Genomic DNA, 26,680 nt, shown 5'->3' with positions numbered 1-26,680 from the left:
ACAGGGTTCAGTCTCCTCAGAGGCAGATGGCAAATGCCCTTATTGTTGTTCCATTGCTGGCAATTTCTCTTGGCCAGTGTCAACTTGTAGTTGACAGGATCTTCAAATTGGCCACCCCCTGCCTCCCTCTCAGCTTCTTCCTGATTCCCTTCCTCCATCCCAAAGTCTGGCTCCTGACTCCAAGCAACAGCCCAAGCCAGCCCCTCTCCATTGTGCAGAGCAGGTGGGGGTGGGGAGGAAAGGCCACAGAGAGGAGGAGACAGCGCAGGCCCACCCACACTCTCAGTTGCTGAAGAGAGTGAATACATTCAGCATTTATTCATCCTATGCCTCTGCCTTCTGGAAAGGATTTAAAGCACTCCATCACTTATTGACACACTCATGTTGTTTCATTTGATAAGCCTCATTCACTCACTTCCTCGTGTATTCATCAACTATTTCTCTTTACTGCAAAGCCCACTACTGTCCCCTTTTCTCTGGTATTCAGGGGAGGTCTTGGCCCATTAGATCCCACAGTCTTACCCAGAATTCTAAAACTGTAGGGCTGCAGCCTTTGGACAACAGCCGGTCCCACTGACTTTGCAGATGAGGAGATGGTCAGCATCCACCCGAGGCCAAGGCCATTCCGGGAAGAGCAGCCCCATCTCAGGCTTGCAGCCCAGTCCACACTGTGGACAGGGAGCCGAGGCCACCTGAGGCTGGTCTGTGCGGCGAGAAACCAGATGCAGCCTTGGGATCTGATGATCAGGGTTCCGGCCGCAGCTGTTCACGGCCACTGCCCAAGTTCTTACGCCCTGGGCATGTCCACCTGAACGTCTCACAGGACCTTGAGCTCATGTCTGAACCCAGTTCTCTACCCACTTGCACATGCTTCCTGTTTCAAACTGCCCCATCCACCCTCATCTCAAAGGAGGTTCTACTGTCTCCCCAGCTGCAAAAGCCAGAGGACAGGGCATCTCCTTCCCTTCCCCTGCCACCACCCTGCAAGAGCTCCTCTATGGCTGGGCTACTCTAGACAAGCCCCTCAGCCTCTCTGTGAACTGGCCTCTACACTGTCTCGGCACAGACTTGCCTTGGGTCCACCCAGGAATAGGGAGTAGAGAAAGCCCTTGGGTGAGTCAGTAGTCTCTGAGTCTGAGCTCTACCAGGAAACAGCCTTGCTTATCCACATAATCTATGACTCTGAATTCCAAGGTCATGGCCAGCTAACCAGCTAATAACAATGGACTTCATTCGTTCATCGCACATGCTGGCCAGGTGCTGTGCTAAGTATGTCATATAATTTAATTAAGGGAAGTGCTACTATCTCCTGTTTTATAGATGAGCAAATAAAGTATTGAGAAGCTAAGTAACTTAGTCCACGGTTACACAGCTAGTATGTGGAGTTGGGATTCAAACCCAGGTCTGACCAAGCCTGAGCCCGCACACTTTGCTGGGCTGCTTTCTGTTTCTGGCACAGGAAGATTTGGTAACTGGCACCACCCAGAGCTCCCCATTCCTGGCTCATAAACCCATATAACTGGACCATCAGGACTTCCCTGGTGGTCCAGTGGCTAAGACTCCACGCTCCCAATGCAGGGGGCCAGGGTTCAATCCCTGGTTGGGGAACTAGATCCCACATGCCCACAACAACAGCAAAAAGATTGTGTGTGCTACAACTAAGACCTGGTGCAGTCAATTAAACTTAAAAACAAATAAAAAAATCCTCACTCCCATTACACGTGGGAGGATTTTGAGCCTGCTTCTTCCACTCCAGACAAGCTGGAATAAAAGTCTTGCGAGCTGACTGCAGCTGCTTGGTGCCCTGCATTCCTCAAGCGGTACCAGGCGGAGTTCAGCTGTGCCTGCCTCCTCACTAGGCCTGCCGGCTGCCCAGCACTGCGGCTGGACGTGGGCCAAGACACTGGGAAGCGGCCCAAGCCAGGCGCTTACACAGTGGCTCTGTGTGACCTTGGGCTCCTGAAATGGCCCATCTCCTGGTAAGAAGAGCGCTGACACGGCGCACCTTGACCTTGCATAATTTCAGTGATGGAGACGGAAGACTCCGACGTGAACTACGCATCTCTGGTGCTGAATTCAAAACAAGTTAATGCAGGGGCGCCCAGGTGGGTCTGTATCCTGTGAGCCACCACTGCCCAGTGTCAGGACGAGTGGTGGGTACAGGAGAGATGACGTTGCATGAGCCCTCCTTAAGAAGGCCAGGGAACCAGAGAATGGAGGTTACCACCCCGGGGAGGGGGGTGGTAAGGAGGCCTGGCTGGCACTGGGTCCCAACTCTGCCGCTTGTTAGAATCCAGCAAGCTAACAGATGAAGTGTTTGGAAAACTACCAAGAGCTCTATGAATGTTTGGACTTATTACATATTAACAAAGAGCCTGCCTTTGGTTTTCCTTGCGTCTCAGAGACAGCACAGGCTTTCGAACTGGGCTGACCTGCATTCTGTCCTCGGTCCTCTTTAGCTCCTGGAACTTGGACAAGTCATATAACTTCCCTGATGGAGAAAGGCCTCCCAGCTCAGACTCAGTCACAGCCCTAATAGTCTCCACAAGGCCTATATATGACCCAGAACCTCTTCCTCCCTCCCCGCTTGCTAGCTCTGCTCCAACTCACCTTCTCGCTACATTCTCTCAACATACGAAACATGCTCTGGCCTCAGGGCCTTTGCACTTGCAAGTTTTCTCTTCCAAACACTTTCTCCAGGTATCTGCAACATTGCCTCCCTGCCCCTTGGGTCTCTGCCCAAATGATGCCAATTAGGGTGATGACCATCCAGTTCAAAACAGTAACTCCTATCCTTGATTTTTCTCTGTAAGATACATCACCATCCAGCATGCTCTGAATGGTTTATAATCTGCCTCCACCCATTAGAATTTAAGATAAGGACAGGGACTTGGTTTTTTTCTTTTTAATTACAAGTAATTATTTGTCTTTTAGGGGTTTTGCTTTTTTACCCACTTCCTTCCCTTCATGCCTAGCAACACCTGGTTGGCTCAGTTGGAGGAAAAAGGATCCAATCTTCTGTGCATGAAATCCTGCAACGGGCCTGATACACAGCAGGCATTGTGTTAGACTCCTAGAGCTGTTGTAACAAATTACCACAAAGTTGATTAGAACAGAAACTTATTCTCACAGTTTTGGAGGCTGAAAATTCAAAATCAAGGTACCAGCTCTAGTGGAGAGTGCTTCCTCACCTCTTGCAGCTTCCGGTGGCTCCAGATGCCCCTTAACTTGTGGCTGCCTTTCTCTAATTTCTACCTTTCTGTGGCCCCCTTCCTCCCTGTGTGTCTCTGAGTTTAAGGACACTTGTCATTGGACTTAAAGCCACTTGGATAATCCAGGATAAATCATCTTGAGATGCTTAGCTCACATCTGTGAAGACCTTTTTCTAAACATCACACTGATAGGTTCCAGGGGTTAGGACATGGGCGTAACCCATGACCAGCATTTTCGGGGACCAGCATTCAGTAACTACCGCATGAACTACCAGCATTCCTATCAATAGGAAACAAGGACACAGAAGAGTTTATGAATTAAAATTGGGGGTGGGGGGGAATAACAGCATCTCATTTAGTTCTGCTGCTGCTGCTGCCAAGTCGCTTCAGTCGTGTCCGACTCTGTGTGACCCCACAGACGGCAATCCATCAGGCTCCGCCGTCCCTGGGATTCTCCAGGCAAGAACACTGGAGTGGGTTGCCATTTCCTTCTCCACATTTAGTCCTGACTCCCCATTAAAGCAGATTCTATCCTCATTTACTTCAGTGGTGACTCAGATGATAAAGTATCTGCCTGCAATGCAGGAGACTCAGGCTCAATCCCTGGGTCAGGAAAATCCCCTGGAGAAGGGAATGGCAGCACACTCCAGTATTCTTGCTCAGAGAATCCATGGACAGAGGAGCCTGGTGGGCTACAACCCCAGGCCATGGGGTTGCAAAGAGTCAGACACGACTGAGCGACTAACACACAACATCCTCATTTACAAGCAAGGAACAGTGCTCAGTGATGAACTCACCTTCGAGCAGGAGCTTCCACCCCAAGAGCCGTACAGGTATCCATCCCAGGGTGACAGGTGACATCCCAGATAAGGAAGCCAGCTGACCAGTTCCAGCCACTGCTGTCCCAACACCGAGGTCATGGAACAGGTCCAGATCTGCCCAGCTGCAGACTCTAGGGATCCTCAGGTGGGCTGCCCAGCAGTGAGCAACACAGCCCAATCATCCTCATTTCATCTCTCAACAGAGAGATGGCAGATGCCCTCTCAACAGAGGGCAGGCAGATCTTAATTTTCGGATAAGTCTACCAGCCCAGAGGTTGCACAGTAAATCAGTGACACAATTCAGACTTGAATCCAGGTGTCATGCCTTCAAAACAGTGGCTCTTCCATGTTCTCTAGCCTCCTTATAACCAGAAAACTTACAAGGAACCAGCCATGTACCAAGTGAGCCCAAAGCCTGGCTTCAAAATTCACAACCACCTTGTCGCTGGGTGGCAGGGAGGAGCTCCCCAGTTCCAGGAAGTTGCTTTGGAGGGGATATATATAGACCCTGCAGATCTTGATGGTATAGCTACTGCTATTTAACCTCTTGCTACCAGTCTTTATTTTTTAAGGATAAGATGCTCTATAATTAATTCATGGGTGGTGGTCTTCGTGGCTGCACAGGCTTTTCTCCAGCTGCAGTGAGCAGGGGCAGTTCTCCAGTTGCAATGCAAGAGCTTCTCCTTGTGGTGGCCTCTCTTGCTGCAGAGCACGAGCTCCAGGTTGCTCGGGCTTCAGTAGTTGTGGTCCCCGGGCTTTACAGCACAAGCTCAGTAGTCGTGGGGCAAGGCCTTAGTTGCTCTGTGGCATGTGGGATCTTCCTGGACCAGGGATCAAACCCGCGTCTCCTATATTGGCAGGCAGACTGCCACTGAGCCACCAGGTAAGCTCTTCTTGCTACCAGTCTTAGGGTAGGACTTTCTAAGATAAAAACACAAGTTTGGGAAATGAAAGACCAGTCTTCACTACCTACCATCTTTGACTTGGACAAGCTACTTAATTAAGCCTCACTTTCCTTGGGTTTCCCTGGTGGATCAGACGGTAAAGAATCTGCCTGCAGTGCAGGAGACCTGGGTTTGATTCCTGGGTTGGGAATAGTCCCTGGAGGGCATGGGAACCCACCAGTATTCTTGCCTGGAGAATCCCCATGGACAGAGGAGCCTCATCAGTAAGTTCAGGATTCCACACCTCTGGAGTGAGATAATGCATAAATGGTGTGCAGACCATTCTGAGGGCTTACCCTTGCATACAAGATTTCTACAGATCCAGGAACACTTGATCTTTGTTGTGTAGGTTAGGTGAGCTACCTGAGACAACTTCAGTGAGGTTTTCAGTTATCATACATCTACATGACCTGTGCTTTAACTGTTACAAAAGATTAGAAATAGGCTCTGATAATAGTGTGGGCTGCTAGGTTTTGAGGTGAAGATGTCATCTCAAAGAAGTCTCCAAGATGGTAGATCCCACATGGTCGTTTACAGGAGGGATGGGAAAGAATGTGAAAAGCAGACACAGATTTGTAGTGACTGGCTGTGACGTTCATTCTGGCAGACAAGCAGTAGTTTCAAACTCACTGAGGGTGGGAGAAGCTGTCCACTGCAGAAATTTGTTTTTTTAACATAAGTTTTCCGTGTGAAGAATCACAAGACTCGAGCAGCATAAGACAGAATTTGGAGCCATCTTATAGAAAAACCCAAACAAACTTTTTGCTCAACCCAATATAATTGCATGACCTCAATGAAGTCACTTAACTCCCCAGGTCTGTTTCCTCTTTGACAAAATGGGGACCCTACTCCCAAACCCGAGAGCTGTCCAGTGTAGGCAGTGTACCTGGATTCCTCAGCAGAGTCCTGGCAGTATGTGTTCAGGAGTTCCTTCCAAAAACCCAGCACTTGCACAAATATGCATGCAAATTTTGGCAGGTCATTAATGCTCACAGGATTCCTTTGAGACGCAGATAAGATACTAAATAAGAAACTGTCCTGTATATTGTATAATGCTTTATGAATGCAGGAATTAAGTAATTCAATTTAAACATTAATAACTAATGCATCAGGACACATGTATCTCATGACACATGGGAAATTACATATAGTATTCTTGTCCACAGACGCTCCCCAACAAGAATAAGAAGACAAATCTGACTCCAAAGAAGATCCTTTATTAAGAACTACTTAAAACATATCAGTCCTTGATTCAAAAAACTTCAACTCAAGTGACTGGCCAATGGCTGAGCTGGGTAAAGGCTTCATGGTGGCAGAACACCATCTACAATGACATCAAAATAAGTTCCTGAGTAGTGTCAAGTGTGAATATACTCAGGGTCTCTGTCCCATCTTTTTCAGGGTTCGGTTAAGCTGGAAGAGAGAGAAAAGTCAAGTCAGATAATGGCTTTTTCACCAAACCTTTTCCTACGGTGTGCATGATCACCAGGCCACACTCCCGAGCCACCCCTCTGACGCAGACACGTCACAGAATCACTACTGACACAGCATCTACTATCAGAGTGTCAGGTCCCCCACCCGGCACTCTCACAGTGCCACACACTTCACGCAGCTTATGCTATCTGCCTTTCACACTGGACTCACACTGTACGCTGCTCTAATACTTTTATAGACAGGAAAGGGCCTCGGGGTGGCTGGACTCGCCGGGCCTGTCTCACTGCCCTGCAGGACTCCAGCGGCATGGCCCACAGCGCAGCAGTGACCTCTGCTGGAGGCCTCAACGCACCGCGACGCTGAGGCTCCAGCTATGGGCACAAAGGGTGACCCACAAGGCCTCTCCGAGGGCAGGACGTGGAACGCACCACGTATGTCAAAACAGAGCTTCACGGTCTCTGCCTGCAGAGACTGGCCAGACCTGTCTAAGTTGAAGAGTAACTAACTGCCAGATGGGGAGGGAAGGGTAGGAGCAGGCAGTGAATCCACCCATATTAGGAAATAACAGGGAGGGAGGCGAGAGCTGGCCACCCGCAGAGAGAGATCTTGGGAAGAGATGCTCCAAAGAAGGCTGACACAGCAACTCCTACAGGCCCAGCCCCACCCTCCAGACCCCAAGCAGCCAGCCTGTCTAGCTCAGAAACTTCAAAGGCCAATTTCAGGCTTTCTTGAAAAAAGAAATGAGAAAAAAAAAAGAAAACAGAAATGAGAAATAAAACACTTAAAAACTCCCCACTCCATTCCCAACTCCCACCTGCAGCCCCCACACCACTCTCCACACCTCTCACCTCTTCAAATTTGTGAATCTGCCGAATGAAGAAATCCCCATAGCGCCGGGCGACCTTGGTGTCTGCGATGTGGATCATGTCCTACGGGAAAAGCAGCCACAGAGGAGCAGTGAGGGGGAGTCACTGACAGACTCTGCAGACAGCAGTGGTGCTAACTGCCAGATAAACCCCTATCCATGGGGGAGCATTAACAGCTAGGAGCCGCTCTTTATACATGCTGATTTTTACTTTCTTCATGTTAACTCATTTATTTTCTGGTCTTTTTAATGAACATGCATCAGTTGGCAATAGTAACATTTAAAACGTAGCACTTTATTCTCATATACTGTTTATAAGTGGCAAATTAGTTTAGATTTTAAATGATTTTTTAGCTCAAAATATTTTGTTGAGCACTGTTTACTTGTAAATTCCTACATAATCTAGGTTAAGACTCAAGAACTTCCTGAATTTCTTGATTTTTTTCAAGTCAAGAATGAAAAAAAAAAAAGAATTTGCTAACTCTTGGGAGAAGACAATCCAGAGATGGTTGGGACTAGTTTGGCTGCTCACTAAAAGGAACGTAGCAGGTGACTGATACGGCCCAAGAGTCAGGCATTGGGAATAAATTCAAACAGAATTTTAGGTAGCTGATGCAATACCACAGGGGGTAGACGGTTTTGATTTTTAAAAACATGACTTGGGAACTAAGATCCAGCAAGTTGCATGGCAAAGAGCACAAACAAAAAACCCCCAAAACTACCCACCACCACCACCAAAAAACAAAACCCACACAACTTAAAACTTTCACTACTGACACGTTTCTACTTTGGGTGAGTCTGTTCACGGCAGGGATAGCCAAGTTCTGCTGAACACCAACCTTCCCAAAAGCCATGAAGTCTAAAATGAGAGGATCTGGTTTAGCAAGGTAAGTTTCCAAAAGCAAACTACCCAAACTGTCCAAGCAATTCTAGAATTAGGTTCATAAACCCAAGAGAACAGGTTCACAAAAATTCACAGCAGTGTTACCCATAACGACCAAAATGTGAAAACAGCTGGACTGTCCACCAACTAACGAATGGATAAACAAAGTGTGGTGTTTCCAAAAAGTGAGATACTATTCAGCCATAAAAAGGAATAAAGCACTGATACACACGACAACCCGGATGAAACTTGGAAAGATGCTCAATAAAAGAAGCTAAGCACAAAAACCCACATATTTCATGATTCTAGTTTTCAGACAATATTAAGAAGAGACCAATCCAGAGAGACAGAAAGCGAATTAACTGATGTGCCAGGGGCTGTGGGGGCAGGGGAACTGGGAATGCTGCTAACGGACAGAGATTCCTTTTTGGGATGACAGAAATATTGTGGAATTGGAGCAGAGACGGCTGCCCAACACGGTGAATATACTAATTAGTCATGGAATATTACCCAGGAAAGTGAAGTTTGTTATTAATTTTAGCTTTAAAAACTGCTCGCAAAAAGTAGTATGTTTAGACCAACACACTTTCTTCCCCTTTTCACCCCTCAAGCCCCACCTCAGCTGTGCTAAGCTGATTTTCTGCCTTTTGTAAGGATGAGTATCGAAATATCCACAAAGGTGAGTGGATCAAATGACACATTAGTTTTCTGAACATTATTTTTTTAATCTGACAGTTTCAAAGTAAGTTCTGTATATTCTGCTGATTGGTTATTTTTGTTGGAACATGGGTCCAAGAGTTAATTTTAAAAAGCAGTTGTTATATTCACAGATGGAGAGGGGGGTATGGGAGGGATGGATGAGGAGTTTGGAATTAGCAGAGGTAAACTATTACATCCAGGATGGATAAACAACAAGGTCCTCCTGGACAGCACAGGGAACTATATTCAACATTCCGCAATAAACCATAATGGAAAAGAATATGAAAAACAATATATACATGTGTGTAAATGAATCATCTGCTGTCCAGCACAGATTAACACAACATCACAACATTGGAAATCAACTATACTTAAATACACTTTTGAAATAGAATGTTTAAACAAAAAGCAGTTGTCGGCAATGGATACACACACATGCGCGGCCTAGTTCTCAGGAGGTGTCTGTCTGGGGTTGTGCATTTCTAAGAGGCACATATATGTGTGTGTTGCAGACAAACATACTTTCTGAAAACAACCAAAAATGTAGGATATTTTTTTTAAAATTGCCTCCCCTTCTGCACTGAGGGCATTTGCTAATCCTAGAAAACCTGGGCAGAAGGCCAGTCTAACAGAAGACCATCCTTGTAACGCTGAGATCCTCAAGAGCTGCATCCTCAACTACAAGTGATCCAGAAGTGAACTGCCATCCCGCTCCTGACACCAGCAAACTCTGCCAAGGGTGGGGGAAGAAGCGTAAAAGAGACTCCTCTCTAAGACATATTCTTCTGACAGTCTACCGCCTGGCCTCGTCACCTAGCTGGTCCCAGGAACCTCAGTCTAGTGAGTTCAGTCTACGGTGGTCCCAGACCAAGAATATTCCCAGGCACCTTGTGAAGGCAAAAACAAATTCCCTTCAAAGGAACAGATGTTCATCCTTTGCTTCAAAGAAATACCAACAAATATTTTTTCAAGGACAATGAACCATATGTAGTTAAAAAAAAAAAAAAGTACGTATGGAAACACTGCACCATTATTATTATTTTCTTTTTTAAAAGAGAAAGAAACAGAACTGGAGAGACAGATGAACAGGTACAGAATGTTTTTAATCAAAAGTATCCAGAATAGAGGAGACAAAAAGATGAAGAAAGGTTTAAGAGACATGAAGGATAGAGGTCTAACATAGATTAAAGAATTCCAGAAGGAGAACAGAACAGAAACAATACCTAAGACTTACTGGCTAAGAATATTCCAGAAGAGATGAAAGATGCTGATCCACTAATTTTTAAAAGATTCTTTAAGTCTTTATTAGGGTTCCAAACATGTCTGAATACGTTTCCTTGGGAGTTCCCTAGTGGCCTAGTCGTTAGGATTTTGGGTTTTCACTGTCATGACCCAGGTTCAATCCCTGGTTGGAGAACTGAGATACTAAGAGCTCAAAAAGAAAAGAGGAGGGGAAAAAAGAATGTTTCTTCATTTTTGAGTATTATGTACATGGTGCAAACAGACAGGGGGAAGGTGATATTTCATGCAAAGAACAATCTGAGAAGTTCAGCATATTTTAAGTCTGGAAAAACTCACTTAAGAAAACAAAACAACTTGGGAAAAAAAAAAAACTCACAAGTACATTAAAATGTTCAACTTGAAGGTAATAACAGGAAGGGACTACTCTGGTGTCCAGTGGTTAAGAATGTGCCTTGCAGTGCCGGGCACACAGGTTTGATTCCTGGTCTGGGAACCAAGATCCCACAACCTGCAGAGTAGCTGGGCCCACACACCTCAACTACTGAGCCTGTGAGCTCCAGAGTGCCCCATAGCACAGCTACAAAGACGCCTACGAGCCACAGCAAAAGATCCTGTATGACGCAGGGAAGGTTAGTCTGCAACTAAGACCTGCCGTAGCCAAATAAATGAATAAACATTAAAAAACAAACACTAACAATGTTCCTCGCCTTTCTCACAAAGTATATTGCTTGTGCATCTTTCCAGAAATGACTCTCTGCACACTCAAGCATATATATCATAAAAAAAAAAAAAACTTAAATGGACGATTGACAGCCACTCTATAAAATCATATGTGTACCGTTCAACTGCCAAAACCACCCAAACGTCTACCAGAAGAATGGAAACACTGCAGTCAATAATTGCAGTAGATGTCAGACCATCACATAATAAACATGACTAAACTACTGCTACATATGACAATGCTGGATGGTGATCTCTCTCAAATATAACGTCGAGCCAAAGAAGTCAGACAGAAAAGAGCACATCCTGCGTAATTCCCTAAAAAGAAGTTCAAAACCAGGTAGCAACGATCTAGGGTGGTACAAGTCAGGACAATGGCTTCCCCTCTGGTAAGGTACTTTCAAGTCTACAAAGCACCACTCCCCCTTCTTCTCCCACCACAGCCTCCTCTCTGGCCACTCCAACCACACTGCGAGTGGGCTTTTGCTCTAACTGCTCACTCTGCCTGGAATGCTCTTCCTCCAGGTATCTGCTTGCTAATTTCTGCACCTCCTTCAAGTCTCAGCTGCAAGTTCACTTTCCCAACAAAGTCTATCCAGATCATCTTATTTAATACTGCAACCTGTGTCTTCTACTACCATCACCCTGACTTACTCCATAGCAAGTGGCAACGTCTCAACTATTACATGGTTTGCTTAATGATACTGTTTACCACCTACTTTTTGAACACTAGAATACCAGCACAAGGGCAGAAATCTTTGTTGATTTTGTTCAATGATATGTCCCCAGTGAACAGAACAGTGAGCATCCTGAGACCCTAGCCTGGTGGGGTGGCAGGGGGCCAGCCATACCTTATCAATGTAGAAGTCAACCTCGGAGGCTGACTGAAACTCTCCATCTAGGGCGGAGATGCCACTGGTCCACACCAGGTTCTTCATCTTGTGTTTGAAGACAAGCAGCTGGATTCGGAACTCCTGCTCAGTGAGGTCCAGGAAGCCGGCCAGCTTGGCCACAGGCATGGTGGTGTACAGCTTGAGGAAGCTGCGGATGGTGGAGAGCTGCGCCTGCTGCTGCACCTCGTCAGAGAACACCTTCAGCTGCTGCAGGAAGGGCTCCTTGTGGTAATTGGGGTGCACGTTGTCATAGTTGGGCACCACCGGTGACAGGAACTTGGGGCAGGAGTAGCTGAAAAGCTCCTCGTAGACCTGCGGGTCGCCTTTCTGCATGCGCAGCATCTTGTCCCCGTACTTCTCGCGCAGCTGGAGGTGAATGCTCTCATCGATACGCATGGGGTACATGGTGAGGGCGATGGCCAGCAGCGCGTGCATCTGCTCATTCTGCTTGTTGATCTGGGGGTGGGGGGAGAGGCTGCTGCAGGGTCCCATGAGAAGGACCCTGTACCCTCCCAAACACTCTGTTCAGACCTCCTGACTTCTCCCTTTGTCTTACACCTAGCAGCTAAGTTTCCTAATGTCTCTCCCAATCCTCCCTCTAGCTCCACCAAACTTCCCACCTGGTTCCAGGTCCTCCCTGTCTCCTGGATTCTTCACTGTTACCCCTGTCTCTGTCTCACAGTCCACCCTGTGTACCGTTGGCAGGGCAATCCTCCTACACCAATTATGATCAAGCCACCTATAAATCTGGTTTTTTTTTTTGAAAAATATTTTAGTTGTTTCTTATAATATCTAGTAATCTTTGATGGTACTTAACGCCTATAGAATATAGATTAAATACTTTAGCTGACTAGTAAAGGGTGTCACAAAATCTAACATGCCAGTCTGATTATTCGTCTGCCTTTCAGTCCAACTGGTTTACTGTGCTGCTACATGATCATACTTCCAAGTCTCAACACCTCTGCTTTATTTAGAAACCTCCCCCCAATTCTGGATTCCCAGGTGGCTCAGCGTCAAGAATCTGCCTGCCGACGTGGGTTTGATCCCTGGATCAGGAAGATCCTCTGGAGAAGGAAATGGCAACTCACTCCAGTACTCTTGCCTGGAAAATCCCAGACAGAGGAGCCTGGCAGGCTACAGTCCATGGGGTCTCGAATCGGCCATAACTGAGTGACTGAGTACACACGCCTGTGTTTCAATCACTCACATCATCATTCCAATTCTAGGCATGTTCTGGATCCACTGTCCTCCAGGCAAACTGCTTGAGTGCAGTACCCACATCTAACTGATTTTAAGTACCCACAGCCCAGTGAACACCCTACGTACTGCTGGAGGATAAAAGTAAAAGAAAAGATACTACTGTCCTGATCATCAAGGTGTTAATGATCCAAAGTAATGCGTGTAACAAAATAAATTCGGAATAGGCTAGCCATTAAGAAATTATCCTATTGAAAAAGCAGGCAAAATAGCAAAATTTTGGAAGGTGTTTACCCAAAAACTGTTGGCACCGGCGTGTCAGCTGGTCAGAGGCCTCCTTACCATCTCATATTTGTACGTGGTCCTCTGGAACATGCTCTTGGTCCTCTGGATGTAGAGGAGGATGTTGGCAAAGACCCGGATGGCATCCTGGTAGCGACGCATCATCAAATATGCAAAACCGACATAATAGTATGTGGTAACCTGGCACTCGGGCACACGGGAATACATGCTCTGTGGAAGGAGGCAGAAGCAGAATCCGTGAGTCTTAAGACCAATTCATCCCAGCTAGGGTGTGAAAATAGGCAGGGCCTAGTGTCAGCCAAAGCAGAAGCACCAAGAGATCCCTGCAGAGGCCCTGAACTACCCAGAGGAAGCCCTGGCTCTGGAGTTGGAGGCTCCAAGTAGACTGTACCACTAACTGATTATGTGACCTGAAGACTCCATTTTCTCGGCTGTAAGAGAAAAAGACTGGACCAGGTAACCCTAAAATTTCTTTCACCTCTAAAATCCTCTACACCTCACTTTCACATTCTTTCTTGCTTTTCCAAATAAGCCCTATAAAGGAACAGACAGATAAGATACACACATCAAACAAAAAAGGTATCATGTTTCTATGGTGAGGCAAACAACCACTGCTAACATACCATTATCTCTACCACCTTAGAACTTTTTAAGTATTTTGTTAATTCTTTGGTGAAAGCTGAAAGGTAAACATCTGCCTAATCATTCTGGTTTGAAAATAGTATCAATAGGAGTGGTGAATATCTGAGGCGTTATTAAGCATCAAAGAGAAACCACCCTGTCCAGATTCAGGTTTTCCCTGCAGTAGTTTTCCCAATTCTTGTCTCCATGTTCCCTGGGGAAGATTCTTCATTTTTTCTCCTTGAAATCTGTCCTAAAAGATCAGAGAGTCTCTTAAGGCCCTGCGAATGTGGGCCTGAGGAAACAGGGAATTACCTTCTTGTTCAGTTCGATGTTCTCTAGCACCTTGATGGCCTGGTAGTAATCCCCCAACAGGGAGTGCAGTCGCAAAAGGCCCACCAGGCTGAAGTAGCCGAGCATCTTGTAGAGGGAGTGCCGTCCGTACTCCCCGGCCACACTCTCTGGGTCACCTGAGAGACAGACAGACAGTGTACACTTCAGGAGAGGCTGGGAACAAGGGCAGGCCTGAACCTTGAATGTCACTCAGTAAACTCTTAACCTACTGCCAGTCTCTAAAGCTTTCTGCAAAAGGAAATAACGCTGCCTTTGAAGGAATAGGAAGAAGAAGCATGCCTGCCTTATGCTCATCTTATATTCACCAGTTAAGTCACCTGGTGGTGGTACCAGTCCCCTCACACACCTGAGAACACAAAAGGATCCCTCTCATCAATAAGAGCTCCTCACTAAGGCCCCTCCTTTCAGGATGTCCATGAGATCAAAGCTGTCTTCCTAATAACACTAAGATACCACGTGCCTTTCTCACTGAGTTGGCATTTGCATCAATGGTGCAAAAACAATGTGCGTAAAACTATGGACAACTTAGCATCAATCAGACAGCGGCACCGGACTCTACTGTCATCACGGCATTCTTTACCACCACTCACCTACAGTGAAAGAACCAGCCACTCTTTTTCACAAAACCCCATTGTTACTTAAAGGAATAACTGATATACAAACTATGACTATTCAGACATGGGTATTTAGCAGACATTTTCTCAAAAATGAGTGCAGCGAACTTGTTAAGATTCCAATGTCTGTTTAAGTATCAATTACTTATCAACTTTTAAGTAAAAATTAGAATTTCATAAAACTTCTATCTGGTACTATAAACAACAGCTTCCCAAAATAAGGACTTATCCGATGAGGTTGATGGTCAAAGTAACAGATGTGGTTTCAAAAAACTGTATAATAAAATGTGTCAACTTTCAGAAAATCTTGCTAGCTCATTTTACAAAATCACGCACGGATAAAAAAATTCACTCAGGCTGCAGGAGAGACTAGTAAACTTTAACATAACAAAGTACAAGTTTACTGATAAGGTTTCAGATTCCACACTGCAACTAACCTATAGAAACTACCATAGTCAAAAAAAAAAAAAAGAAAGAAAGAAAGAAACTACCATGGTCAAGTTCTGCTATAGAATCAGAGAAGAGCTGGGCTATGCGAAAAGGCTGTTAAAGTTTCTCTTCCCTGTCCCAATTAAATCTCTGTGTGAGGCCAGATTTCCCTCAGATACATCACCCAGAGCAGCGTCTTGCCACAAACTGAGGGAAGAGGCAGAAGACTCCTCCAGCGCTCCTCCACAGAGCCACACTTAAAGAGGTTTCCAAACCCCTGCTCTTCTCACTGGAACAAAATGCTTATAAACTTTAGGATTCTTAATCTTTTAGAGTGTCAAGTGGTCCTCACACCAAAATGTTTGAGAAGTGCTTATCTCAACAAAGGCCCCAGAGAGGCAGCCGAAATGTTTACAAACACAGCTCTTACGAAGTACTGGTTCATTCTGTCAGCCAACAGACGGCCAAGCCCAGCAGCCTCCAAATCAGCACTCAGCTCCTACTCACCCCGACACCAGAGCAGCAGCCCCATCACCCGAGAGACGGTGGCTCCTTAGCACTACCCACAGCCACTATGCCTGAGAAGCAGATGGCGGGCAGCACTCAGCACTCACCTCCGCTCGTGTACACCTCCAGCTGCCGGTTGATGTTGGACTTGTCCACTAGGGAGTGAAGGACATTGAGGACACTGTGAACATTCCAGATTTTGGGATTGGAGCGAAGGAAGTCGATCTCTTCCTCTGACTTCTTGGCGGTCTTACAGCGGTACTGACTAAACGACTGAAACTGTTGAGGAGGAAGGGAAAGATGCAGCAGGGGCATAAAACCCAAAGGGACAGCGCAAGCGCACAATGCTACTGCTGTGGCTTCTGCCACAGCAATCTGCGCGCTCACTACTGGTTCTCTGAAAGCCAGCTTTGATTAAGCTGTGAATTCTGTTCATTACTATATACTTATTCCACAGCGAAGTAACTATCTCTAAAATGACAAGTAGTTTGTGGAAAAAAGAAAACATTCAATTTGGAGTCAAACACAGCCTAAAGTTACTTAATGTCTCTGGGCAGCACAGTGCTGGCCGCTAGAACCTGGTTTCCAAACACAGGTTCCAGTGACCTAGAAGCTAAGTTCTAGATGACCTAAGATCACTCTTCAACTGTAAAATATCATCTTCCTCTAAGAAGCAGGAGAAAATGTTTCCAAATTTACAATAAACAAAGAATAATATCCAGAATGTAGAAGGAATTCTCATTAAGCCAAAAAGAGGAAGATCATCCAACAGAAAAACAGGCAAAGAATACTGATAATTACTTTGAACAGGACTGGACTGGTCAATTAGTAGAGAAAATGCTCAGTCTTTTCAGAGAAACGTAAATTAAAATGACTACCATTTCTTTCCTATCAAATTGACAAAAATTATACCAATAACATCCAATACAGAAAACTTGCTTTTGAATGCTGATAGTAGCAGTATAATTTGACACAGCCCTTTGAGAGAGCAGTAATTACTATTTTTTAAAATTTGAAGTGACAAAAATGTTTTATATCTTGATTGTGGTTGTGTATATATTTGTCACATCTCAACTATACTCTTAAAATTGGTATATTTTATTGCGTGCAATTTATGACTCTATAAACCTGATTTAAAACAACTTAAGAATCAAATATCCTTCGGCCGATAACTCTACTTCCAGTCATCTCCAGAAACAGACTTATGTGTATAACACATAGACCAGAAGAGTGGTAACATCATGTGGATGGTACAAAAGAACAAGGCAGGTCTTTATACGCTGATTATCTTTGCAGATACTAATTGATATCCCTGCAAAGGCAAGGCAGGAAGACACTTTCACTTTATCTGTAGTTAAAAAACTCAGTAATAACAAATTCATGTTATTACTATATCAATACAAATAAATTAAAGTGGTGGGGAATAAAGAGAAAAATAAACACTTCCTGTTAAATTTTTTTTTAAAGAAAAAAGGAACAACAACAATAAAAAATTTTTTTTTAAATAATAGAGTGGTGGGGAGGAGCTACTCACCCCATAAGGTATATAGCTGGCATTTCTTAAGCGGCTTTTAGCGCTCTCACGTCTCACAAAGACTGGCTGGAGGAATCACACCTAGTCCATAGTGGGAGTCTTTGTTAGAAGTGAGAGCACTTAAACCTGTTAACAGAGCACCAGTTAAGCCCAGGGAATTAGGATTATCTTTAGTCGGATGAAGAACCTTAGCACAGACTCTGACTTGCTGTGAGTCAACAGGATGGCCAACCTTCTAAAATTATGCCAAGTAACAAGCCACGGACGGACTTCCCTCGTGGTCCAGTGGCTAAGACTCCATGCTCCCAAAGCAGGGGGCCTGGATTTGATCCTTGGTCAGAGAACTAGATCCCACATGCCTCAACTTAAGAGCTTGCATGACACAGTGAAGATCCCATGAATTGCAACTAACAGCAGGTAAAGCCAAATAAATAAATTACAAACAACAATAACAAAACAAGCCAAGGAGCCAGAGAAGGCAAATAAGGCCGGTATGCTCTGTGGCCTTCACTGCCCAAAGGCACTGAAGCCTACCTTGAGCAAGAGGCCTCTTTCTCAAAGGGCCTGAGGAAGGTCTCCTCAGCTCTCCGATCACACGTGTCAGCACTTTGTATTTAGAGTCTCTTTGATCCATGGAGTTCAAATAAGAGCTTTAGTAACAAGCCAATTTTTCCTGAAATACCCAGTAAGAGCTATGCTATCTCAGTAAAATACAAGAAAAAAAATTTTCCCCAAGTTCAACATCCTTTTTTTAGTAACAGCACTCTTAGGTAATATTTCCCCTTTGATAAAAATGTCCTGTTTTACTCTGATCCAGAATATATTCATATCACCACCACCACAATCAATATATAAAAACTTCCTGACCTTAGGTGATGCAAGTGAGGCTCAGAAAGCTGAAAAAACATGTCACTGCTACAGAGCTATCAGCTGGCCACGCTCCAGCAAGACCCCACTTCTAGCTGACTCCAAAGCCTGAGAAACCTGTATTCTTCCCATCAGACCACCTCTAAGGGTCAGGCAAGAAAGTTTTGGAAGTCTGGAACTCAACTCTCCTGACTTCCAAGTTCAGAATGGAGCTCTCAGACTTCACTGAATTCTTCAGAAAACCACGACATGGAGTTCAATGTGACAGGGTTATTTCTCACTATACTGGGACAGTTTTATATTATGTACCTTTTTCTGTGTGTGTGTGTGTAGCAGAGTTTTATTAAAATGTAAAAGGACCAAAAAACCTTCTGACATAGACATCAGAAGGGGGATGGAGAATGCCCTGTATCTTTTTAATAACATGAATGGTTAACAGCTATTCCTTGTTTGGACCAGTTATTGAATATTTCAAATTAAGCCAAAGCTGACCAGCTACCTGGTAGATGAACTCATCGATGATGTCCCAGAGCCACTGGTTGGGGAGTTCAAGGGGAGCAGGACCATCAGCATCTGTGCAGAAGACCACAGAAAAGTCAAACTAAAGTCAATGACTACACCCATTCAGCAAGGCTGCAGAACACAATTTCTAATTTCTCTCTTAAAAGGACTATGAATCTCAAGACTTCCGCTCTTCCCACCTGCATGTTAAAATCCTGTTAGAAAGAGATGAAGACAAATAGGTCTCATCATAACCTCAGACTCACTAAGAATGTAGTTGAAGAGATTGCAATAGTTGTAATACGATTCAAACCTCTGCTCCAAGGAGGGTCCCCCCTGTAAAGAAAGCAGAAGACAGGAAGACACATTTAACCTAATGCACTCTACTCATGGCCTGCCATTGACAGCGGAGAATAAATACAGCTGACCTTTGAAAACATGCGGGTCAGGGGTGCCAACCCCCCGGTCAAAAATCTATGTATAACGCACAGTCAGCCCTCCATACACATGGTTTTTCTGTATCTGCAGGCTCAACTCTGTAGTATATTTACTGAAAATATCTGCATGTAAGTGGACCCACATAGTTCCAACTTGTGTTGTTCAGGGGTCAAACATACATGAGAACTGATGTCTGCTCTCCCCTTCTTAGCACGAAAAGAGCACTCCAGTGACAGGGAAGACAGTGAGTGCTATAGCAGTCCAAAGCAATCCTGAGCCTCTGACCCTAAGGGTCAAATTGTATGCCAAAAATCTTAACTGACTTTTAGAGAGCAGGCATGCACATCTGGCAAAGCAGAGGAGCAAAGGGAAGGTGTTTCAGGAAGAACAAGACTAACACAGGCAAAGAGATAAAAACTGTGTATGGTGCTTGAGGCCTGGGGAGTAAGGCAGACAATGCTACATTGGGCTTCAATAGGCCAGAAATGCAGAGGTCTTTTAGGGCCAAACAAGAATTAAGCCAGGGGTTCAGCAAATCCACCATCACCTATTTCAGTAAATAGAAAGCTCAACTGGAACAGAGCCACGTGTACTCACTGTCCATGGCTGCTACACAGGTGAACAGACTCTGAAAGAGGCCCGGAACACTTACTACCTGGCTCTGTGCATAGAAGGCTGCTGAGCCCTGAACTAGACTTCATCTGCTGGTAAATGAGTACCACTAAAGATGTCTGAGCTGGGGAACAACATGATGAACGGTGTACTTTTGATAGACTAGAAAGAACACTACCTTGGAGTCTTAGTCCCACAGCTTACTAACCATGGGGTCTGACAAGGTATTTAATCTCTCTGAAAATGAGATTATGAAGGTAAAGTGCCTAACACAGTAAACGCTCTTTCACTGAAACTACTACCTGCCCGAGCCCAGTCAAGGAGAACTATTAGAGGTGGAGAAATTAAACGAGCAATTGTGTTCCAGGGACAAAAATGGCACAGAGTTAAAAAACTGCCAGCAACATTTAGATACTCACACTGACTTTGGCATATATGTGCCTGTAGTATAACTCTTTGTACAAAATCAGGAAGACAGCATCTGAAAGAGATGGCAGAGGGGTGCTTTAGGAATCCACTGAACAACTAGTCAGTTTTAGCCCCTGGTGGGAGGTAACAGGGTAAATGTGATTTCAGAGATTAAACAACATCAAACTTCTAACACTCGCACTCCAAGAATACATGCAACAAGAAAATTCATTTCCCATTTTCCTCTTTCAAATTCATCTTAACCTCACTAAGGCCCATATCCCTTCACTGTTTAGTTACTGCTGTCATCCAGTTGCTTAACCAGGACATAATAACGGTTCCAAGGAAGATAACATGACATTTAACTACTGAAATTGCATGTGCAAGGGGATCTTTGACTCAGACATCCTATTTTAAGGAATTTATCCTATTGATATGATGCAACCATGAAAAAGATAGATGTGGGGAAGCTCTTCAGATACTGATGCTGTGCAGAGTTCACATACAGGTCTGAGACTATTAACCTTAGGTCTGCTAGTAAAGCTGCTCCTTGACTGGCATCTGAAGGTTTCAGAAGGGTTCCCACCAACCCGATAGGGGATGGTCTGATGTCCTTAAACTGTCTGTACAAACAACATGTTTTACACTGAATACCTGCTTTACTTTTGGGAGTCTGGAATTTCGGTACATGTTGAGTCTGTAATGAGCTGCTACGGTAGACAACTTGTCACACATCATGTCACAACTCCTTGCTCAAGGAATGAAGTACAATCCATGTGACTCTACTAGAGAGGACTGTTAGAATCTCAAACTGAGATTCTCTCAAACTGATACTCAAATACAACACAATCTCTATCAAAATCCAAGCTGATCCTAAAATTGACAAGCTGATCCTAAAATTAATATGGAAAGTCAAGGGATACAGAAGACCCAAAGCAATTTTGAAAAGCAACAAAGTTGGAGGACTTATACTTCCCAATTTCAAAACTGTCCAAAGCTACAATCATTAAGACAGTGTGGCTGGTACAGGCATAAAAGATCAACGGAGTCAAGTTGAGAGTCCAGAAATAAACCTCTACATTTATATGATTACCAATTTCCAAAAAGGGTGTCAAGACAATTCAATAAAAAAAGGTCTTTCCAATAACTGGTACTGGAAAAACTGGGTATCCACATGCAAAAGAATGAGGTTGGCTCTTCCTACTTTACACTATATGTAAAAGACTCCATCAGAAGGTGAATTGTGAGGAGGTCAGAAAGCCCACTCTGGAGCAACTGTAATAACCCCAAAAATTACACAGGGAAAAGGAAATCAGTCAAGACAAAAATCTCACTTTCAGCATTTACCACATATGAAAAATCTGTCCCCTTTTCATTTATTCAGCTCTCATTCAACAAGTTACATCTACTATGCACCAAACCCTGGGGAAATAAAATGAGGAACAAAACAGACACAGACCATTCTGAGCTTTCTAATGACTTCCAGTCACAGGATCCCATCCAGCACCCAGGACACCTACCATTGCCAACCTGCGGAGCGATGGTTTCAGCCTCAGGCCAGGGTGTATTCTTGAAGAATCTTTCAGTCAACTTGGTCCAGCTGAAAACCAAACAGAAATACTCTGTAAGTCCAAAACAGGAAGGATCTGTTTTAGGGATCTGTCACATTTTATAGATAAGTACCCAAGCTCAGTAAAGCGAAGAAGTCACAGAACCAGAACCAGGGCGAGCCTCCAACTCTGTGACTTTCCTCAACCCAACTCTGCACCCCAACCTCTCTTAATACAGTGAAACATTTCTTTTACATCAATTAGGCAACCACCAAGCTCTTCAAGATCATCTCCTGCCCCTGTATCATCAACTCTGGAGTTGTATTTCACTGCTTACTGTTTCCTGACTTGAGAACTTTTCAGACACCCACACACACCTCCCTTAGTTTCCCCCCTTTCCACTTCCAAGAGTGCTCTTCTTCTCCAAACATGGCAGCAACACTGTCTATTTGTTGCAGTTTGATGCCACAACAGCCCTAGAGGATCCAACCCAAACACTGCTGCCCAAGATGCTTCATGACCCTATTTCCTCCTGAAGTCTTTTCTGACTATCCAGCTCTGACTGACCTGTCTCACTTCTAAAGTCCATTACACAAGGGCAGTCCCCTCAAAACTAGGATAGAATCAAGAAATCCCTGGTGGTCCAGTGGTTATGACTCATCACTTTCACTGTTGTGGCCTGGGTTTGATCCCTGGTCAGGGAACTAAGATCCCATAAGTCACATGGCATGAACAAGGTGGGGGTGGGAACTAAGACCAAAAAACCCAGAAGCAACCACTCAAGAGCTCGGTTCACCCTACTATGCACTGAGAAGTTGGACAGCACAATTTAGAAATTAGGCTCTGGTGACAGACTGTGCAGGTTCAAAACTCAGAACATCCACTATGTGACTTATTCCTTCTGTGCTTTGTTTCTCACCTATAACATGAGGAAAACAATGGTACGTACTTCACAAGGTTACTGTAAAGAGTACATGAGTAAATACAAGAAAAGCACTCATGACACTAATTTATATTGATCATATATGCAATCACTATTACAATTATTAACACTGATGGTATTATTTTAGGCCTATTACAAGTTCTGGTATAGAGTCCAACAAAGTAATGTCTATAGCCCCCAAAGAATCACAGAAAACTCTGGGGCACTCTCAGTAACTTACAGAGTAATGAGTAAATATCATCCCCTTTACAGACTGCATTACTCAGCCAGTCTCCCAATAGGAGATCATTTCAGCCAATGGCCCATACCTGTTCTCATAAATGTCCTGAATCTCATACACTTTCTGGTCAATGACATCGCTGGAGACACGACTGGCTTGTAGCTCATACACCTTCTGGTCAATTAAGTCTGAGACAGTTTTGTGGAAGTACTGGATGAAGTTTTTGATCACTTCAGGGATCACTTGATAGGTCTGCTGTTCATACTGACGTTCATAAGCCAGATCCTGCTTTGGATCTCCTAGAGATTGGATATGATAAACACTTCAAATCTGAATGTATAACATAACAAAAAAGGAAGGCCACTCTTAAAACTAAACTCATGTCTATAAAACTAGGTCTAATTCCTTTTTAAACACTCTCCACGTCACTCCCAATCCCCACTGGCCTCTTTCTTCACATTTTCCACTACTCGCTTTATTTATCAAAGTAATTTATTTGTTTATTGACTCTTCCATAAGAATCTAAAGTCTATGACAGCAAGAACCCTATCTGTCTTGCACCCAGGTCTACCCTCAGAACTTGGGACAGTTATTGGGAAGGGAGTGGAGACTGTGGTTAAGAGAGAGTAAGTAGTAGGCACTTAGCATTTTTTAAATAAATAACCAACTGCCATTCTCTATCAATATGACATGGTGCAAGCAACTAAACTTTTAATTTTTCACAAGAAGATTTTGTTCTTCAGGTAATAGTTTAAAAAAGGAAAACCACAGCCAGGACAACCATCCTTCCTTTGTGAGACTTTGATGTGGACCATGAAAAAAGCCTGATTTAATAGGCTCTGTACCACCCTTTGGCGGAGAGCTAGTAACTGACTCCAAACCTGGATCATCAACACCTAGTTTTAAACAGGTACCCTCAGGGCAGCTGTGAGACATTCAAAAAGGTGCCAATCCTCAGAAGTACCCAGCTAGCCAAACCCATAGACTCACCTGTGTGCATATCATAGTCGCCGGGATAAGCATAGGGATCGTAAGCCGCCTATTAACAAAAGAGACACAGAGAAACAGTCACCAGTCTGTGAATCCAACATGCTCGATCTAGGTTCCTAAAGACACAAAGACGAGTAAGACAGAAGAAGAAAATATTAAGAAGAGGTGGCAACAATACACAGAAGAACTATACAAAAAAGATCTTCATGACCCAGATAACCACGATGGTGTGATCACCCACCTAGAGCCAGACATCCTGAATGCAAAGTCAAGTGGGCCTTAAGAAGCATCGCTATGAACAGAGCTAGTGGAGGTGATGGAATTCCAGTTGAACTATTTCAGATCCTAAAAGATGATGCTGTGAAAGTGCTGCACTCAATATGCCAGAAAATTTGGAAAACTCAGCAGTGGCCACAGGACTGGAAAAGGTCAGTCTTCACTCCAATCCCAAAGAAAGGCAATGCCAAAGAATGCTCAAACTACCACAGAACTGCAGTCATCTCACACGCTAGCAAAGTAATGATCAAAATTCTCCAAGCCAGGCTTTAACAGTACGTGAATCATGAACTTCCAGATGTTCAAGCTGGATTTAGAAAAGGCAGAGGAACCAGAGATCAAATTGCCAACATCCACTGGATCATCGAAAAAGCAAGAGAATTCCAGAAAAACATCTACTGCTTTATTGTCTACACCAAAGCCTTTGACTTTGTGGATCACAACAAACTGTGGAAAATTCTGAAAGAGATGGGAATACCAGACCACCTTACCTACCTCCTGAGAAATCTGTATGCAGGTCAAGAAGCAACAGTTAGAACTGAACATGGAACAACAGACTGGTTTCAAATTGGGAAAGGAGTAGTCAAGGCTGTATATTGTCACCCTTCTTATTTAACTTATATGCAGAGTACATCATGTTAAATGCCAGGCTGGATGAGGCACAAGCTGGAATCAAGACTGCCGGGAGAAATATCAATAACCTCAGATATGCAGATGACACCACCCTTATGGCAGAAAGCGAAGAACTAAAGAGCCTCTTGAGGAAAGAGGAGAATGGAAGAAGCTGGCTTCAAACTCAACATTCAGAAAACAAAGATCATGGCCTCTAGTCCTATCACTTCATGGCAAATAGTGAAACAATGGAACCTGTGAGAGACTTTTATTTTTTTGAGCTCCAAAATCATTGCAGATGGTGACTGCAGCCATGAAATTAAGAACCTTCTTCTTGGAAGAAAAGTTATGACAACCTAGACAACATATTAAAAAGCAGAGACATTACTTTGCCAACAAAGGTCTATCTAGTTAAAGCTATGGTTTTTCCAGTAGTCATGTGTGGATATGAGTGTTGGACTATAAAGAAAGCTGAGCCCAGAAGAACTGATGCTTTCAAACTGTGGTGCTGGAGAAGCCTCTTGAGAGTCCCTTGGACTTCAAGATCAAACCAGTCCATCCTAAAGGCAATCAGTCCTGAAAATTCACAGGAAGGACTGACGCTGAAGCTGAAACTCCAATAATTTGGCCACCTGATGTGAAAAACTGACTCATTGGAAAAGATCCGGATGCTGGGAAAGATTGAAGACAGGAGAATGAGACGACGGAGGATGAGACGGTTGGATGGCATCACGGACTCGACGGACATGAGTTTGAGCAAGCTCCGGGAGGCCTGGAGTGCTGCAATCCACGGGGTCGCAGAGTCGGGCACGACTGAGCGACTGACCTGAACTGAAAAAACACAAAGACAAAAAGACACAGTCCCTGCTTTTGAGCGACTCACGCGCCTGTGAGAAAAGGGAGAATAAATAGACAATGACAATACCTCGTTACGGCTGCAATAAGAGCAAAGCACAAGAGGCTGTGGGAATCAGCGGGGTTTGACGGAACTGAGCCCAAATCATAAAAAGTCAGAGCTCAGTTACAGAAACAGAGAACCCTTTAAATCCAGCCTCGGCCCCCGGGCTTGAAAAGGAGAGGACGAGGGGACCGGACACACGAGGTGGGCGGGCCGAGACCCGGCTGATCTGGAGTCCGGAGCTGTGCGTGGCAGCAGCATAAGTACGGGCACGCGGCGAGGCTGGCGCGGGCTCCCAGAGAGGCGCGGATACCACTTCCCCTTAGGGATCAGTATCCCAAAAGTCCTACCCCTGTGGCGGAGACCGGCACACGTCAAGGACAAGTTACCTCAGACTCGTAATCATCAGCAGGATACGACATGGCTACGGCGGCCGCGAACCCAGCCTGGAAAGAGCGGAAAAAGGAGGCCTCGCCTCCGTCTGGGCGCCGGAAATCCAACCTCCCAAGAGGCTGCCGGGAAACCGGAAGGTTTTCTGGGGCCGCCGGCAAGCTGAGGTAGCCATGTTGGGAAGGGCGGAAGTAAACACCATTAGTCTTCCTTCTTCAAATAGAGGCTCTACAAGGAAGGCGATTCTACAGTACTTGCAAAATTTTATAACTAATAATGTTAAGTAGTTTAGGGTAATAAAGAATGGGCAAGGTAAAAGAAACCAGAAGTAACCCCCTCAAAGGATGGTTGACAGCTTCCTCGGCCGTCGTCTCGCGAGATGGGTCATTTGGCTATGGGGGGCCTGAATGTGGATTTAGGTGCTAGAGGTTTGCCTGAGGCGAAAAAACGGTCTTCAAATGTTCTGCTCTCGAAAGTCTAAACTTATCGAGTTTAAAAATGGAAGTTTAGTCCAATGCAGTGCGAAGGTATTGAGAAAAGGCGCTCCCCACCCCCGCCAACTTTGGACATTAATATTGGAGCAGGCAAAGATGAAGCCAGCTGTGGAGGGAGGAGGCAGTCCTAGGACCCACCCTCGCCTACAGCACTGCACGCTGTGAGGGGTGTTCACCACCGGGCGTTTGAATGAGTTTGAGTCCTGATG

General features: G+C 44.8%; 1 protein-coding gene across 2 annotated transcripts; it reads right to left on the bottom strand.

Annotated features, from left to right (window-relative positions):
* Positions 1-6,174: 6,174 nt before the first annotated feature.
* Positions 6,175-26,043, bottom strand: EIF3L (eukaryotic translation initiation factor 3 subunit L). Of its 2 annotated transcripts, XM_070453305.1 has the most exons (13): positions 25,977-26,043; positions 23,802-23,850; positions 22,900-23,110; positions 21,619-21,698; positions 20,110-20,171; positions 18,907-18,976; positions 18,639-18,712; positions 15,846-16,017; positions 14,150-14,304; positions 13,253-13,423; positions 11,672-12,169; positions 7,260-7,340; positions 6,175-6,390 (listed from the first exon to the last, which is right to left on the bottom strand). In XM_070453305.1, exons 1-13 carry the CDS (start codon positions 26,007-26,009, stop codon positions 6,352-6,354), a joined length of 1,695 nt encoding a protein of 564 aa, XP_070309406.1. In that variant the 5' UTR covers positions 26,010-26,043; the 3' UTR covers positions 6,175-6,351. The 2 variants fall into 2 exon arrangements, with proteins under 2 accessions (XP_070309406.1, XP_070309407.1); XM_070453306.1 differs by lacking the exons at positions 21,619-21,698; positions 23,802-23,850; positions 25,977-26,043 and having other exon boundaries at positions 22,900-23,065.
* Positions 26,044-26,680: the final 637 nt, after the last annotated feature.

This window comes from Odocoileus virginianus, chromosome 23 (assembly GCF_023699985.2).
Source record: "Odocoileus virginianus isolate 20LAN1187 ecotype Illinois chromosome 23, Ovbor_1.2, whole genome shotgun sequence".
Classification (NCBI taxonomy): domain Eukaryota; kingdom Metazoa; phylum Chordata; class Mammalia; order Artiodactyla; family Cervidae; genus Odocoileus; species Odocoileus virginianus.
The sequence above is the reverse complement of the archived record's forward strand: the minus strand, read 5'-3'. Positions and strand labels throughout refer to the sequence as shown.